The 18,216-nt window shown below is 47.3% G+C and overlaps 1 protein-coding gene across 1 annotated transcript in view; it reads left to right on the forward strand.

Annotated features, from left to right (window-relative positions):
* The window catches only part of LOC135896660 (uncharacterized), a 64,573-nt gene extending 56,470 nt beyond the window's left edge, over positions 1 to 8,103 (forward strand). Inside the window, exons 9-10 of the mRNA XM_065425145.1 lie at positions 1,196 to 1,343; positions 7,667 to 8,103. Of these exons, the coding sequence (XP_065281217.1) occupies positions 1,196 to 1,343; positions 7,667 to 7,734 (216 nt within the window). The 3' untranslated portion in view covers positions 7,735 to 8,103. The remainder of the gene's footprint in view (positions 1 to 1,195; positions 1,344 to 7,666) is intronic.
* Positions 8,104 to 18,216: the final 10,113 nt, after the last annotated feature.

The following is an 18,216-nucleotide window of genomic DNA, read 5'->3' on the forward strand; positions in this document are numbered from 1 at the left end:
GCTGCTTGTTTAGTCAGTCTGGTGAGTTTCCTCTGTCAAAAAAAAAAGAAAAAAAAGCCACAAGATATCGCCACCGTCCCCGTGACGCCGTTAATGGCCCAGGTGTTCCGGTGCTCCGTAAGTAGGTGAGATGTGGAATCGCAAAGGCTGAAACGCATGCACCCGGAGCGCTGGGCTTGGGCGTAAGTAGAAACAGGCCACCCGGTCCCCGACCGATGTGCCTTGCTTGCTCTCCGTGCGCCTTCACGACGAATCGCCCACGCTGCTGATCTTGGTCGCATGGCTGCCCGACTGCAATAATAATTTTATACAATAATTTATTTAGGGTTAATCGAACACGTGAAGTAGCTATGTCTACTTTTACAGTTTCAGATTTATCTTAAAAGACTGTATGACTACACGACACGGGATTTTTACATAAAATATAGATTACCAATACAGGTTTCTCCTTCATAAACTGGATTTTATAACACCTCGTGTTTGGCGCAGCATAGCCTTAGCTGCTTTTGCGCCATAAAACCCCATTTAACCAACCAACCATATATATATATATATATATATATATATATATATATATATATATATATATATATATATATATATATATATATATATATATATATATACATACACTACGTGCAGGGAGCCGGTCAAGTACCACAACAGCCCCGTGCATATATATATATATATATACACCAGAAAAAAAGCAGTTCTGGGTCCGGGTAAATATTCACAGTGAAGTAGACGCGCGTATGAAGCGGTTTATTGACGTTTCGGCCGGGGTCCGGCCTTCATCAGAAAGTTCTGATGAAGGCCGGATATATATATATATATATATATATATATATATATATATATATATATATATATATATATATATATATATATTTGAAAGATAACATTTCCTGTTAGATGTATAAGTATTTGAAGAAATCCACATTGGAAAATATCAAGCCGAAACATCGAAATAAACTGGTTTGTCAACGTAGATTTCTTAATGAATATATATATATATATATATATATATATATATATATATATATATATATAACGTGGTATTTTTGTAGGGTAACACGTATAATATAGGTAACATGGTATTTTGTAGAGTGACACGAATATGGGCACGCCGAAGTTTTCTATTATCAAATCTCGGTTCCTACTATGGCGCTAAAGTGTGCACGCCGTGCGTTCGCAGTTCTACGGGCGGCTGGCCCTGCCCGAAGCCCAGCGCAAGGACCTGCTGCGCAAGTGTTCGCGCCACCGGGCCCACCATGCTCCTCCGTCGACGCCGGAGAACTTCTGGGAGCTCGACTTTCCCGACACGCAGGAGTGCCGCGAGAGGGGTGCGTCTTTTCCCCCATTATCCGATTGGGCCATTTTTGATTTGCTGCAACGACACACACTATATGTGTGACATAGACCAGCAGCTTTTATGTCGCGGCTGCACCGACGCGTCGACCTACCCGGCCCGTGCAGTTGGCGCATGCGAAGGCTCCCGGTTTTGTAAATCGTCTGTCCGCCTTTCTTGTTCGGCGAATCTTGTTTCGTTGAATTGAGATGAACCTTCTTTAAATGATTACTGACGCGAAGCTTTCGAGTACCGCTTTCTTGCTTTTTTAGAGGTGGCGGTCGGCTGCACAATTAACTGTGCGATTCATCAATTCAGTACCTTTCGTACGACCCGTTCGAAATGTGTATCAGGTGCGGTGCGGCGTCGGACGTAAAAAAAAAAAAAAGGAGGATCCGAACGTCACTGTAAGTGGAGGTGGTGGTCACGTGTTATCGCAGACAAGTTAAGAAGCCGCCAGTCAGCCTAACGCAGCGGTTGAATGCCATACGATGACCGTGTCGCCGAAACCTGCCGAATGGGCGTTTCTCTTGGAAATGTAGGGAGACACGCTTCCCCCTCTTTTCCCGTCGAGTTGCGAGTGGCGTTTGGCAGCACGGGCGTAGTAGTGTTTACGCGTCAGTGGCATTTGTTGCTGTTATCTGGTACACGTGACTATAAGGAGACCGCCACAGCGGGACTCAACAACATGATTTTTATTTCTAAAGCCGATTGCTTTAGAAATACAAAGTATAGTTATGTATTTGTTGCTTTTTTAGGCAGGGGGACGACGGAAAAAAATACTATTACGATATCATCGAGAGATGCTCAAGAGAGGCGCCGCCGCGAGAACGACGATGAAGTGGGTCGGTGCCCTTGGCGCGAGAGAGTGGCGGCCTGGCTGTCTGGCTCCAGTGTAAATAGCCTGTAAATAGCTTCTGTCGTCTGTGTCTTTCCACACGTAACATTCTGGTGGAGGTTAGCGATCCCCGTCCTCACCACGGAACTCCGAAGTGGTCGGTACATCAAGCTTGTCGCCATGCCTCCCGGTGACTAGACCGCCTGTGCAACGGCTTCGGCTTGTCCGACTGCTCCAATCGTCACGGTTGCCCAACATGGCCACCCTGATGTGTTCTCTTGCCTGGAGACACAGGACGTTGACGAATGGATCAGGCTCTATGAACACGCCAGTGCTGATACCGACAATCCATCTCACGATGAATGCCGACGCTGATGCGTTTAGCATTGAAGCAAATATAGCGATACCGTATTGCCGCCAATGCCAAAGCGCGTCACATATGAGACGTGCTTGCAGCATAGCGGGTGACGCGCTTTGCGTAAAGTTCCCGCGCAACCGCTTATTGTCGCTGATCCTGTTGCTTCGGGCTGTCAATAGGCGCTGACATACCGGCCGGTTGATGCTTGCGCGATAGTGTTAAAGAGTTGGGAGGCTGTACGCATCTAGATGTCCGTTCTGCGGCGACCTCGCTTCTCTGCGCCAGACCCCTTGGATATTAGCCCCGAGAACGAACACGAGCGGCGCTGCGAGCGTCGCTCGCGTGACGTCAGGGCACGGACTCGCGCCTGTCGTCTGCTACAGTTCGGGCGTTGTCCGGGCGCTTTCTGCGGTGTTTTCGTTTGTTCGACCTCGTTCTCTCTGCTTGTATACTTATGGTGGCCGTCTCAAATATATTTTTACGACGTCTTCCTTTGCGAACATTTATTCAAAGAGCTAATTTCTTAGACAACAATGCAGCTCTCGAAGGCAACGCTACAGTGCCAGCCGAAGCGACGCAGACCAGCCCATTGCGGGTTTTTCATGCGCGGATAGACAATCGCAAAAGCATAGCCTATAGGAATCCAGTTATGATACCATACCTGCCTCGGTGCAACAAGTATGTCACAAAGCTGGCTATATATGACTTCTACAGCAGTTACGTTGATTTTATTCCGCTAAAATAGGTTTGCTCACGACGAGTAGTTCATGGTATAATATCGAATTTTTGCATTTCCTCACAGAAACGCTCGGCAGTAGCACGGGGACTTAACTAATACTGGAGTTTAGATTCTACACTCCTCACTTGCTTCTTTAACGGCCTGTCAAGATTAGGCGGTTTTTCACGGGTTTATTTTTTTTTAAGCGGCGGAAATTTGAAGTAAAGTTAATGAACGCGTACAGCTATTTACAGAGTACAAATAGGAATGTACCAATATATACTTCCTTTTCCGTGTTACACGTTCAACTCACCTCTTTAGGGTGCGTTTGTTAATGATTAATAATGTAAGTTATGTTCCTCTTTTTTTGTCTATATTACCAAGTGTATTTCATTTATTTATTTCAATGCCGCAGTGTGTTTTGCATTGTTATTGTGGAAATATTTCACTGTTCTTTCATATATTGTATAACTGCAATGTTTTATGGCCACTATATAAATGTAATTTATATGGCGCTTGATGTGTTACCCCATGCAGCCATATTGTACCTAAGGGGGTGAGGTTACCTCAAGCCGCGTCTGTGCGACTTTTTTCCCTCATCCACCTCCACTTACCACTCCTCTGTACATGTGTGTGTGTAAATGGAAATTAATAAATCAAATCAAACTCACTTGAGAAATTTACTGGTGATTGCTGCTTGAGGAATATACATGACGAATCTGTTTGGCGAACTGACACAGGCTAATCGGCCCAATTTTTTTAGTGAAGTATGCCTGCTGGACCGCATAGCTGCAGCCAGAAAGAAGTCGAAGCGTCAATGATTAGTAGTATGGGACATATTGAATATATCGAAATTCTCCCAGTGGAGGGTCAGAAATCAAGTGAAAGTATATGTAAGGCTTGTGGTGCTTTCTTTATGAATGTTTGCGATTGGATTGGAGCAAACTTAATTTGCCTGCAAGGTTTTCATTTATGTACCGACGAAGCGAATTGTTATCCGTTTCTATAATTGAATAACGCTGGATCGAGACATGGTGAGACAGAAGTTCCGTGAATTTTCTTTTGTATACATGAAATCTAAGCTGCGGTGTAGTAGCTCGAGAATACTTTAGCCATTCCAGTTGGCGCTGTAAAAAACATGCTTTATGGTTTTAATTCGAAGTTGTAGTGAACTGATGGGTTTCGCGAACATAGCGTGCCTCGCCATACGGACAGTCGATTGCTACCGTTACGTGATCAGTGGTGTGCCATATTGTCGATAAAGGCTACTGAGGGCCACTATGAAACATTTCATCACTTTCAGTTGAGTGGCTCTCGATCTTAACAACGAAACTTTTCTCTCAGGTGATTGCTACTATGGTGTTTGTGAATTAACTATGTAAATACTCTACATGACGCGCCGTTGTGTTAGCAGCCATGAGCAATTCGTTTTTTGGAGGCCTGTTTCAGAGGGGGATGAAAGTAGCAGCAAACTTTTTCATAAGAAATGCGCGCCTAACTATTTTTTTACGCATTAATGAATGGCGATATTTGAATAGAACAACACACCAGAGTAATAGGAATCATGATGAGAGCTTCGCTGGGCAGTGTCTTTCTAAAATCAGATAACATGTTGACGCCAATTACCATATTTTTCTTCCACGTAAAATGCAATGCCTCTCATAGCTAAATACTAAAGGAATGTTAAATGTTTAGCGAAGCATCATACACAACTTCGCGCGTTGAATTTGCAGATATTCTTTTTTTAGTCAAAATTTACCGATAGACACGGCGCATATATGCATTGCTAAACCTAGTAGACCCCTTTAACGCTACTTAGCTTGCGATATCCAAGCCGCAAAGTTTCTCGACTCACACGCTTTTGAAGAAGAAACTGTGGTTAAGGTATGGCAGCTGAAAGAAGCCGACGTATTCTTCAATACGTACAGCTCGAACCACCCATACCCCAAGCATACACGAAGGGAACGAGCGCGCGCGGCAGCCGAGCGAGCCGGAGCGAGCGGCGTCCTGGCCGTGACGTCACTCGCGAGAGGGCGCCACTCCTAATTCTCGGGGCTAATTGAGTCCGGCTCTTTTGCGCGGGCCGTAACCTGTTCTGTCGTCCCTACGCATCTTCCCCTTTCCACTCGCGACGGTTGTCAGTGGTGGCGCTCCACTCTCGATCGTTTGCGGTCCATATAATATGGACACTCCAGGCAAATTTCCGCCGTCGCCATGATGCTCCGGTAAAGTAAGGGACCAAGGCGGGGAGGAAGCGCGCCGTCTTCCATCGGGCGCAAGGCCGCAGTGGGAATTCTGCTCCTTTGGCAGATGCATATCGCGCTACTCGCCGTGGTGGCTTAGTGGCTATGGTGTTGGACTGATAAGCAGTGCCAGGGTGTCTGCCAACCGGGAAAACCGGGAATTCTCAGGGATCTTTAGTAGTCTGGAAAAAACTCAGGGAATACTCAGGAAATTTGTATCTCTATCAGGGAAAATTAGCGGTAATTTTGTTGAAAGGGTTGAAAGTCGCGGTAATGCTGGCTCGAGTAACAGACTGGAATCGCAATGAATCGTCTTTACGCCCTGTCGTCGGGTGGAGGAGTTTCCAGTGTACAGTCAACGACCGACTTTCCGGATACCCGATAATTTGGACGGCTTCGCGGCACCACCACCACCACCAGTCAGTGTGTCAGAACGTCTGAAATTTCGGATGCAAGACCACTTCGCCGTCCGATTTTCCTGACTTTTTGTCGTGAGCGCAGGTCTGAAACGGCATTAATCAAAGCCACCACCGCTGCAATTTTCATTATATCGCCGCCTCGAACCGGGTGCTCTCGCATGCAGATCCGCTGGCAGCCTTAGCCACAACTGCGGCAACGCTTGACCTAGCTGCTTCGACGTTCGCAATTAAGCTCCTTGCCGTTGGGTGCCGTGTTTTTCATTTAAAGAATTCGCTGCTGTCAGCATTGGTACTGACTGCACCTTTGTGCTCCTCGTGATTGGCTTAGAAGCTTGGAAAGCACGGTGCGTTGCATAATGCCGGTTCCCGAAAGTCAGCTTCGCCTCTTTACAGAAAGTTACTTGGTGAAGCATGCGAAAAAGTATTGCAGTGAAGCATAACAATTGTGGGAAGGGGCTATTGCCACGGGACACAATATATATTCCTTGATTATACACGCGTGCATCCGGTGTCTCCTGTTACAGTACGAGCACCGATATGCCTAATACGCGTACCGACCGGCCTTCAGAGCGTTTTCGAATGTGCTGTGACGGTTTGAGCCCCTTAAGGGCAGTAAATGACGTGTATTTATTTTTTCCAACTGGATGATTTTTCGGACGTTTTCGTGGTCCCTAGGGAGTTCGAAAAATAGGACTTGGACTGTGCAATTGGCCAAGAAGATGCTTCAAATGGTCCGGCCGTGGGGCGAACGAGTGGCGGAAGGAGGACAAGAACAGAAAGAACCTACATATTGAGGAATGAACAGGAAAGGGAGCGTGCTGCCGCCGTTTTGAAGGAGCTTGAGCTCAAAAAAAAAAGCAAATGCTGGCTGATGCCGAGATGCAGGCGTCCCTCCTCCAAACCAAAATAAACTCTTTAAAGCAGTGAAACACAACACTGAGGCGTCGTACGCGGGCTGAGAGTGTGTCAGGATGGTTGACGTTGACTTACGAGCTGTTGGGAGAGAATCTCAATTGTGACAAAGTTCGGGCCTCATACCACTGAGCTTGCTATCAGTTGATATAAATATCTCATATTCTAATTATTTGCTTCTTTATGCATCTCCTTTTTATTCGTATTTTAGGATGTCCGACTCGATTTGCAATTTTTTTTTCGAAGACATTTTATTTGCTGTGCATTTTAGTAACACTTCCTTTCTATTCTCTTTTTGAATAACTTTGAATTTTTTTCATATGCTTACTAGAGAGCGACAGCATCGGGCGACGTGGTTTCAGCCCGTCTTGACATAAAAAAATAGTTCTGGGTCCCTCAGGGAATTTCGCAAAGGTACTCAGGGAAAACCTGGAAAACTCAGGGAATTTGGAAAAGCACGAGGTTGCGGCGTTTCGGGCGAAACTGCGACGTCTGTTTCTCTCCTCCCTTGGGTGCTGCAAATGGGCTCGTCTCGGAAACATGCTTGCATCAGGTTGCGAATCTGGTGGAAGCGCCTGTGGGGAGCGGAGCTCTCTTTCCTTGACTCGTTTGCTCTCTCTGTGCTTTACGTTGTTGTGAGCGTAACCACACATTACAGGTAGGCGAAGCGGGCGTTGACCGGCTTGCTGAACTAGGGGAAAATGGTTGGTAGATGGAGTTCGAGCGGCAGTTTTGCTTCGAGGTCTGCGAACTTGTGTCGTTCTACTGTATGCCGCGGTGACCAAACATTTAGTGGCTTTGTGACTTTCCTGGACTATGCTCCTTTTCAGGTTACCTGAACGCGACGCAAAAGTACGTCTTCGGTTCCAAAGGTCTGCGTAAGGATGGCCGGAAGTGAGCGTGTGGATCTACCGGAGATGGTCCACCGACGTTGCTGCGGTTGAACAAAAGGAAAGGAAGAGAGAAGTGCTTTACCGTCCACGACACAAGCACATGGTGCTGGTTCATCAATTCCTTATCATAACATGAGATAGGAGAGATATGGCTGCTCGTTAGGCTGTCTCTGGACGAACAGCTTTACTTTCGCTGCTTGCGTCACTTATGAATGAAACCTTCGTGCATTATCTTTAGAACATCACTTCGAGGAATATATCTTATGCTTCATTCAAAAGATATTCCCATATATGTTGTTGACAAAATCGCTAGTGCCATTGCACTTATGTAATATACTGAACTAAATTTATTAAATGTAATTGTGGTGTGGGCACGTTGACGTCGAATGGCTGATTACAGTAGGAGTCATGCCTTGCAAGGCACTATGACTCGCGGTCGCGCGGTGCGCTTTGGGACGGCACCCGGCTCCGATGCTCGACATAATGTCACGTGATTGCTCGTCACGGGATGTCACAACGAGGCTATGGACATGAACGCGGAAAGTGCGCAGTTTGCAGAGGCGATATGAAAGTACGCTTTTTATGTCAAAGTATTCGAAATCTTGTGCCTCCTTCAGACGCGCAGTGCTGGGAACCCGGTGCTGACCGTAAGCGAAACCTGCAAGCAGCCCTAGGGGTGTCGGAGTAGGCGTTGCGAGGCTTTGGTGGAAGGCCAACCGCTCCTGCTGCGCCTCCTGGCCTCCCTTGCCCTTCTGAGGTCGCTTACCTGCCTTGGGGGAACGTGGGCTACTCCATATCTTCCGGCGTTTTCAGCGGGGAACAGAATCTAGCCTTCCCGAGGCCTTTGTAGACAGTATGCAAAATCGGCAACTGTGCTTCTCTGCATATCTCGTCTAAACAAGTTGGCGGACCTTAAACTAAAATTTCAAACCAGGCGCGGGGCTTGCTTTTGCCACCGTCACAGCTGCCCTTCGTTCCCTGCACCATCCAAGCTCAGTAATGTGGAAGGTTGGGCGAGTTGGTGAATAATCATCGTACCGTGTTGGTGAAGCAGAGCTCTGACAAGTACAAGGTGGAGAGACGTGTGTTATTGTCTCTGCCTTGTCCTGGTCACTGCGCTGCTTCACCAACACGCTATGATGATCACCATCCAAGCAATCAGAACACTTCTCCCATCTTAAACATTGCTGTCAGTGGGAGCTCGGCCATTTTGGTTATTGCAAGCGTGTGAAAGCCTGTTTACGGAATTGTGCATGTCGTGTACTGCTCCCTTGTACCGCTATCCAAGATGTCTTCCCCAGCGGGATACAGCCTCGCACACGAGACACTGTGTTGCCATTAATTATCCTGTGAAGGTGGTATAAATTGGTGACTACACTTGCTGAGGCGAACCCGCCGTGGTGGCATAGTTAGTGGCCATGGCGTTACACTGCTAAGCACTAGGTCGCGGGATCAAATCTCGGCTGTCGTGGAAGGCGAAAACGGCCATGTATTGCGCGTTGGGTGCACTAAAGAACTGCGAGTGGTCAAGGTCAAATCGGAGTCCCCCACTACAGCGAGCCTCGTAATGAAATCGGGGTTTTGGCCGGTAGAACCTTAGAATTTCATTAATTTATAATCTTGCTGAGGCCAGATGCTTGGAAACGAAGCACCCGCACAGTTAGCAAGGCTAACTACCAATTTTGGCTCGGTCAGCAGGCATCAATGAGCTTTCAAATGGCTCTGCCTCAGCAGAGACCACAGCTAAAGCAGCTACACTCAAAACGGCCTGCTCGCTAGCCCGCAATGCTGTGTTCGCCGCATCGCCTTCCTGCCGGGTGCTTCATTACAACGGACTTTCGTCTGTGTCAATGGCATGCTCCCGAAAGGGTTTGCGAGGAATTTCGAATGGTGTAATATAGTACATAGTATTTTGTCAGAAATGAGACAGATGACCGGGCGGTTCCAAAGGTGTCTTCATCTTCAATCGATTAATAAACTTCCGATGTAACCTGTGTGAAACGTGGCACACGCTCATTTGCGCCCTTTGCGAATTAACGAAGCCCGACAAGAGGCCTTGCCAGAGCCGAGATTATTTTCTGTCGTCTGCGGGCTTGATAGGATTGCATGGCTATAAAGGTATGTTGCTTTTTTTTATCTCTGTCCGCATTAAAATGTTGCGAGACCACTCACTTCAGCGACGCACGTGTTGTCGCGCACCGCGGTACATGTTTGTTCAAGGCTATGCAGTGATGACCTGACCTCAAAAGCTCCGGGGCACTATGATAGGAGGTTTGTTGAACGCTTTGCAGTGATGACCTTACCACGAAAGGTTTCGGGGCACTAAGATAGCAGGTTTGTTCAAGGCTTTGCAGCAATGACCTGTCCTCCACGAAAAGCTGCTGGGCACTAGGATCGCAGGTTTGTTCAAGACATTGCAGCGATGACCTGACCTCCATAAAAGGTCCGGGGCACTAATACCTGTGTCACACGGGCACATTTGGAAGGCCTTCCAGTCGACGGCCTTCGAAACACCACAACTCTATCGACTCAAAGGAGTTGTCGCGCTGCTACACGGCACTTTTGAAAGGCCGTTGAGCGGTTCAGGCGTTTCTCGCAAAATTGTGTGGCGCTGCGGATCTTTATTTTCGTTTTCATGTCACGAAAAGTTAAACAACATTAAAACCTCTTAAAAGCCCTATAATTTCTTTTGTTTGTTTATACATCGCCATACATATATGTTTAGTTTTCAAGTTGTGGAGTAGCGAAACTGCGGCAACGCTTTCACCGCTCGATGCGGCCGCCGTTTTGGTGTGTGTTCGCACATGTCAAGTGGCAAAAATACTTTATTAAATAATTAATAACACTCATGTAGTATTTTTAGAGCATTTTGGTTTGATGTTTTTTTCTAACCGTGAGTACGAGCACACTGTGAACGAGAGGGCATGTACGCGCTGTTTCCGCTTCCGTTGCTCAAAGGCCGTCGCGATTTCGATACAGTTGTAAGGTGCTCCGTTGACTCGATAGACTATTGACTCGACGGCCTTCGAAACGGCCCGTGTGGCAGCTCGAACTTGACCTTTGAGTCGACTGACTATCGGTTGGAAGGCCTTCCAAACGCCTTGGTCAAGGCTTTGCAGCGATGACCTGACCTCCATAAAAGCACCGGGGCCCTAGAATCGAAGGTTCGTTCAAGGCTTTGCAGCGATGACCTGACCTCCATGAAAAGCTCCGGGGAACTAGGATCGCAGGTTTGTTCAAGGCATTGCAGCGATGACCTGACCTCCATAAAAGCTCCGGGGCACTAAGGGAGGTTAGTCAATGCTTTGGAGCGATGACCTGACCTCCATAAAAGCTCCAGGACACTAGGATCGGAGGTCAAGGCTTTGCAGCGATGATGATCTCCATAATAGCTCCGGGGCACTAGGATCAGAGGTTCGTTCAAGGTAATGCAGCAATGACCTGACCTCCATAAAGCGCGGTGCACTACGATCGAAAGTTCAAGGCTTTACAGCGATGGCCTCCACGAAAAGCTGCGGGGCACTAGGATCGGAGGTTTATTAAAAGCCTTGCAGCGATGACCTGACCTCCATGAAAGCTCCGGGGCACAAGGATAGGAGGTTGGTCAAGGCTTTGCAGCGATGACCTGACCCCCATAAAAGCTCCGGGGCATTTGTACTGGAGGTTTGTCGTTCATTGCTTTGCAGCGATGATCTGAGCTCCATGAAAAGCTCCGCGGCACTATGATCGGAGGTTTGTTCGAGGCTTTCCAGCGATAACCAGATCCCCATGAAAAGCTCCAGGACACTCGGAACGGAGGTTTGTTCAAGACTTTGCAGTGATGACCTGATTTCCATAAAGGCACCGGGTCACTCGGATTGGAGACGGCCCGTTGTGAGTCTGCGGAAAATTGCCCATACTTTAAACAACATTTAATTGATATTCGAATAGCAGCGTGGCCTGGCGTTATTTGCTATAGCTACTTGCGGGTTTGTCAAACGGCGGCAAGCCCTTACCAAGACCAAGGGCACACTCTTGATCAAAAGTTCAGGGCCACGTGTTCCAGGGAAAAGCTGAATTTTTTCACAGCTTGGTTGGGCATACGCGTAGCCTGAAATTGAGTACCTTACTCCAAAGTTTACCATACGAACATCACAGTGCAGTCTTCAAATTTCAGTTGTGCAGGTAAAAAACTTATTTCGTTTTTTTTCTAGAAAGATGCGGCCTGTACACATTTGGTCAAGGGTAATGTAAGTGAACACAACTGTGACCTAATGGCAGTTAGGGCACAGCGCCCATGTTTCAGTTACTTTTGTCCGCGCTTGTATACTTGGTGGTTTTTATCGGCGACGTGCTGGAGAAAGCTTTGAGTGGTGTCTGGGCTAAGTCCCCGGCATCCTACTCACCTATCCGGCTAATGAAGTGTTATCTCCCTGTTAGTGGTCTGCCAAAATGGACCAATAGGCGCTTTTGCTGCCAACAGTGACTTTAGTCTCGCAAATGGACCGATCGCGTTCTTTCAACGCGCTTCAATATTCGCGTTGATAAAATAACACTTGCGCTGGCATGCCGCGGGGATCGAGCGGCTATCATGCCCTTTCAAGCAGGGCTCCCTACCATTGCTTCGCTGTTGGCTTTTGCCAGCGAACACATAAAATCACTTGTTAAATCGTTCTTCCATAAAACAAAAAAAAGTGCAGAATGCGCAAAATGAAGATTTGCGCAAATTTATGTTTGTTTGCACTTGTCTGAGGCAGGGAATATTTAGAACTCGGCGAACAACCTTGCTTGGGCTAGAGCCATAAATAGCAACCGATATAAGTATGTTCGAAACGTTACTCGATGAATGAAGTGAAAAGCGTGTGCAGGGGTTCCTTGAAAGTGTCGGGCATAACAGTTCGCAGCGTAGTCAAATAGATCAAATAATCTCCGGAGTCTAATTTACTGTGTGCGTTTCTGTGGCAGCCACTCTCAAGATAGCAGAATTTTTTTAAGTGCACGTTCCGCGTGATAAGCGATTGTAGGGGTCATTGCTAGTGTGCATTGTCTATCTCATTTTTCTATTCTAAAAAATGGTGGGCTATTCTAAAAAAAGTTTGCACCCTTTGAGGCTTATCCTGTTAACTCTGCGCGCCTAGTACTTCTAGGTCGCGAACCGCATGCGCGTCATCAGCGCCACATAGTCTAGAAAGGGAACTAGGGAGCGCAGAGAGACAGAAGAAAGGGAAAGGCAGGGAGGTTAACGAAATGGGTAGACACAGTTTGCTACCCTACGCTGGGGCGAGATGGGAGGGGGAGGTATGGTGATAGCAAAGTAGAGATAAAAAAGAAATGAGCGTAGACATACAATCACAGTCAAATCACAGCCGCATACCGTCACCACGCAGCACAGTAGCACTTGCAGCACTATAAAAATCTGGTCAGGCTACAGCTGCTTGTCCAATTTTGTTGCCCTTAAAGAAGTGCAACAGTGCCCTCATCGCCCTCCGCTGCAATGGCCTTGTGATGTAGGCATTCTAAAATCCCCTGACACACGGGCACTCTAAAGTCCTTTAGGTAAGGGGACATCTACCGAAAAGGCGTTCAAGTGCAGTGACACACGACAAAGGAGTATCTCCTTTACGGCAAAGTTCCTTTTCGGGAAAGGAGATCGCGCAACTACTTTTCGAGCGGAAAAGGAGTTACTCTCGCACACAGCGTGCACAACTCGTCAATAGAAGGAAACCTGCCACACAACTACGGTGCCCACAGGTATTTTTTTTACCTTGCGAAAATGTTTTAATTGTTAGCGGTAATACAGTTTGTCGAATAGTGAAGATTTCCTCTAGCTATACTCTCAAACGCTCGCATAACGTCGCTAGAGCCGCCATGTTGAATTCCGGCAGTGTCGGCGTCGTTAGCTGCGCGCATGTGGTGTGTTCACGTCGCGAGATGGAGACTGCACAATCAGCGCCCGCAGGAAATACCCAGAAGAAACCACAGTTGTTGGAATAACATATTGAATAAAACGCATTACGCCTGTGCGCACAAAGGAAGGGACGACAAAGACGTGAAAAAAGAGGACAGAAACGTGGACATCACCAGAATAAACAGCACGCACAGCAAAACACCGGCTGCACATAGTTGCTGGACCAAGTTAAATGGCTGCTAACAACGCAAAAACGCAAATAAAATAAACGACTATAAGCATTATTAGCCATAAACAATGAAAAAAAATATATTTTTAGGTTCTACAGTAGCTAAGTGTAATTAAATACGCAGCTTTTTAAGAATGTTTTCTCTCTTGTGGCTTTAACAGCCAGCGCCATTTCTCATGCGGCGTAAATTTGAAGAACTACCTAAAGAAGTTCAGTGCGGTGCCGTGTGTCATCGGCGCAACTCCTTTCTGCAAAGGGTCCTTCAGAGTAGCAAAAGGGGTTTACTGGAAAGGACTTTAGTTTTGCCCGTGTGTGGTCAAATCGCGATTTCAAGCGGTCGTCTCTGTAAATTGTAGCGAGGACATTCAGAGCGAAGGTGTTGAGTCTTCTCGTTGCCACAGCCATCACACGAGGCGTCGTCGGCCCATCCGATTCGGAATGCAAAGGACTTAGTGAAGGCCACCCCTAGGCATGTTAGGCAAAGCAGAGTAGCTTCGCAACGGCAGAGTACAGCTCGAATGCAAAGGCATAGAGAGGAGTAGGTTGTGCAGCCGGTAGGGGGGGGGGGGAGGTGTTGAAAACTTCCTGCGTTCCACAAGGAGAACGTGATATCACGGGGGAGCATACGAAGTTTTCTAGCGGTATCTGTCCTTGATAACGGTATCGGCTCCTCTTCGTCGCCTTAAAGAGCCAACCGAGCAGCGTTGTCGGCGTGTTCGTTCCCTATGACACCGCAGTGACTTGGAAGCCACTCAAATATCACGTGGTGTCCTTTCTCAGTCAAGGTATGGATTAGTTCTCTAATCTCGAATGCAAGTTGTTCGTGCAGTCCACGCCGCAGGGCTGATAGCAAAGACTGCAGTGCTACCTTCGAGTCATTGAATATTTACCATCTTCGAGGTTGTTTTTGGCTGACGAGACGAAGTGCAGCGCAAAGACCTGTAAGTTCCGCAGCCGTCGGTGACGTTGGGTGTCACGTATTGAAAGTGATGGGGGTGGCTTTCACTGGGAAAACCACGGCTCCAGAGGAACACTGGGGAGTTGCCAATCCATCAGTGTACATATGTACGTGGTCGGCGTACCTCTCTTCCAAAAAAAAGCAGTTAGTTGCTTAAGAGCAGGCGATGACATCTCAGATTTTTCCCTGATTCCTGGTACAGTGAAGTGCACTGAAGGTCGAGCCAAACACCATGGAGGAATCGATGGCTTAGTTGCGGGGCTGAAGCCTGATGGAAGGCGGGTGGAATCCGAAATCGTTGCACAAAATGATGCCTGCGGCCTTTCTGACGGTAGTGTTGCCGGATGATGGGAACGGGCACGGGCAAAATGCCTAATGGGCACTCTCAACACTTCCACCGCAACGTGTGTTTGTATGGGTTTGTCCCGGGCGATTGCAATAGTCGCTACTGTCGATGTGCATTTTCGCAAACCAAGAGAAACCCTGAGAGCCCGACCTTGAATAGCCTGTAGAGCACGAAGATTTGTCCGGCAAATGTTGGTCAGTACGGGCAAACTGTATCTCAAGAAGTCCAGAAAAAGAGCTCTGTACAATTCCAACATTGCTTGAACTCACATTCCCCAAGTCTTTCCGTCCAGAAACTTGAAAAGCTGGGAGATTGCTGTCAGACGCTGTATCAAGTAGGTCACGTGCGGGCTCCATGAGAGACCTCTATCAATGATTATGCCAAGAAATCTGTGTCTTCTCATAAGAAATTATCTGGCCATTTATTGAGATGGCGTAGGGTGTCATTGTTTTGGGAGTGAATGCCATCAGTGCACATTTGTCTGAGGAGATTTCAGGACCTTGATTGCGGAGGTATATAGCTGTCAGAGTAGCAACTTTGTGAAGTCTTGCACGTATCTGAGGACGTGTCACACCTGAAGTCCGTATACATATGTTGTCTGCGTACATTGATATCTTGATCGCTGCTTGCAGATATTCAACGCGCCAATAAGTGTGAGGTTGAATAGGGTGGGGCTTAGTACACCGCCTTGAAGAACACCTCGATAGGCGTAGTGTCGTGCAGTTTGGCCATCGCCGGTGCAATTAAAGAACGATATCATAAAAAGGTAATGAGAAATTCATTGAGAAACTTGACCACCTAGGCAAACCATCTCAACATCATCTAGGATAGTCTTGTGAGATATGTTATCGTGTGTCCCTTCGATATCTAAGAACAAAGCTGCGGATAATCTTTTGCATATGACTTTTGATGCTGGACGTACGCAGCGAGATCAACAACACTCTCTACTGATGAGCGATCTCGACGAAAACCAGCCATGCAGTGTTCCAGGTACCACTCCAAGCGGGCAGGGATAATCTTTTCCATTATCTTCCCCACGCAGATGGCCAGCGCTATTGGGTTATGAGGTGAGTTCAAGTGGGGACTTGCCTTTCTTCAGGAGAGGGACCAAGTGGCTTGTCTTCCATTTTTCGGGAGCCATGCCATCTTGCCAGGATACGTTGTAGAGATCTAACAGTTCTCTCTGGTGTACCTTTACTCAGGTTGTTCAAGGCGCGGTAGGATATTCCATCTGGTCCCGGGGATGAAGAACGCCTGCATAGAGCAAGAGCCGCTTCAAGTTCCTCCATTGTGAAAGGAATATCCATGCGGCAATCACGCGAAACAAGGATGTCGCTGGGGGCGGGAGAGCCTGGACTGGTTGTTTGGCCAGCGACCCTTGCACAAAAGTCTTTTGCAACGTCAGCATCCAGTAGCCTCTGGGAGAGCGCCAGCACTTTGAATGGGAAGCGTTGTTCAGGAGGGAACGCAGGCTTCTCCAGATGTGGGAAAGTGGCTTTTGGGTGTCCAGTGACTGGCAAAACATTGTCCAACGTCGAGATGCCAATCTATCCACGCGACATTGAATTTTCTTTTGTAGTCGTCTCGCTGTCCTAAGGTCATTGATGGATTTTGTATGCCGGAATCGCCGCTCCGCACGACGACAGAGTGCACGAAGCCGCTCCAACTCTATATCCAAATCCGCGTGATTCAACCGTAACCGTCCGCGTGGCGTCTCGCATTGCAGACTTGTTTCCTCTAATCCAGAGGACAAGCCCTCTCGACAAGCATCTTCCATGGCAGAAGCAAAATTAGTCCAGTCAATTAATGGAATGGTGTTCCGTGGGAAGGACCTGGACATCCCTTTGATGATAAGGTACGTGGGAATGTGATCACTCCAGTGTGTCTCGATATCCAAAAACCATTTAACACATCTTGTAAAAGAGCTGGAGACGAAAGCTAGGTCAAAACAGCTGTCATAATTCACGCCTCGTATAAACGGGCTGCCGTCATTCAGGAGTGAACGGCCGCGGTTGCAGGCGAAGTTTGCTAGTCTTTGCCCTCTTGCATTTGTCCTTGAGCTTCCACATGCTATATGATGCGCATTAAAATCTCTGATGATGACATATGGAGCAGGACACACCGACAAGATGTTCGTTAATATTTTGGAATCAAAATTACTTGAAGGCGATATATAAAGGCCTACAAGTGTAAACATGAGTTTGCCCCTTTTCAATTTTTAGGCAAACATTGTCATCGTGAGTCGGAATCGGCTGGTGAACAGAGGTCAGTTCTTGACGAATAAAAACGATGACTTGCTTTGCTGCATGCACCCGTTATTGCGGGCATAACAGCCTCGTATCCTGATAATCTGACTGGTTTTGACACGTTAGGCTCACATATGACAATGATTGGGAACAAATTAGTGTATATATATATATATATATATATATATATATATATATATATATATATATATATATATATATATATATATATATATATATATATATATACACTGACGAAAGTCAGAAAGGCGTGATTGTAGTCCTCTTGCGTTCCACTGGATGATTGACGCTGCCTTGACTTCCCCGAGAGGATGGGCGATGGTTGGCTATGTCTTTATTCGAGAGATTCAAGCACTGGGCTTAAGGCGTCCAGTACTTTCAGTGCACTTCGAGCAGACGTGGTTCCAAGGTTCGACAAATTCACTCGAATGGCATCTATGAGGGGACGCAGCATCGAAATAACTTGACGATCTGCTTCGTGTCAGCGGCCGGAGTAGGCTCCCGAATGGGCCTGACAATCTGTGGTTCTTTGGGGAGCCATTCTTGTTGAGAAGGATTCCTTTCAGCTGACTGTCTTGCGCTGTTCAGCCCCTTTGTGGCCTCACTGCAGAATATGGGGGTGACAATGGAAGGGCCCCTCGCCTTCCGTGTCTCTGCCTTTTTTGAGGAGGTTCGGTGACGCCGACGCTGGATCGTTTCAGCAGCCTTCCTGTGTGACGAATTGTCCCGAACCATTTGGCAGGCCCTAGACGAGGCAGCATGGCAACCATTACAGTTGCCGCACTTTAGGACAGTAGCCC

This window comes from Dermacentor albipictus, chromosome 3, assembly GCF_038994185.2.
Source record: "Dermacentor albipictus isolate Rhodes 1998 colony chromosome 3, USDA_Dalb.pri_finalv2, whole genome shotgun sequence".
Classification (NCBI taxonomy): Eukaryota; Metazoa; Arthropoda; class Arachnida; order Ixodida; family Ixodidae; genus Dermacentor; species Dermacentor albipictus.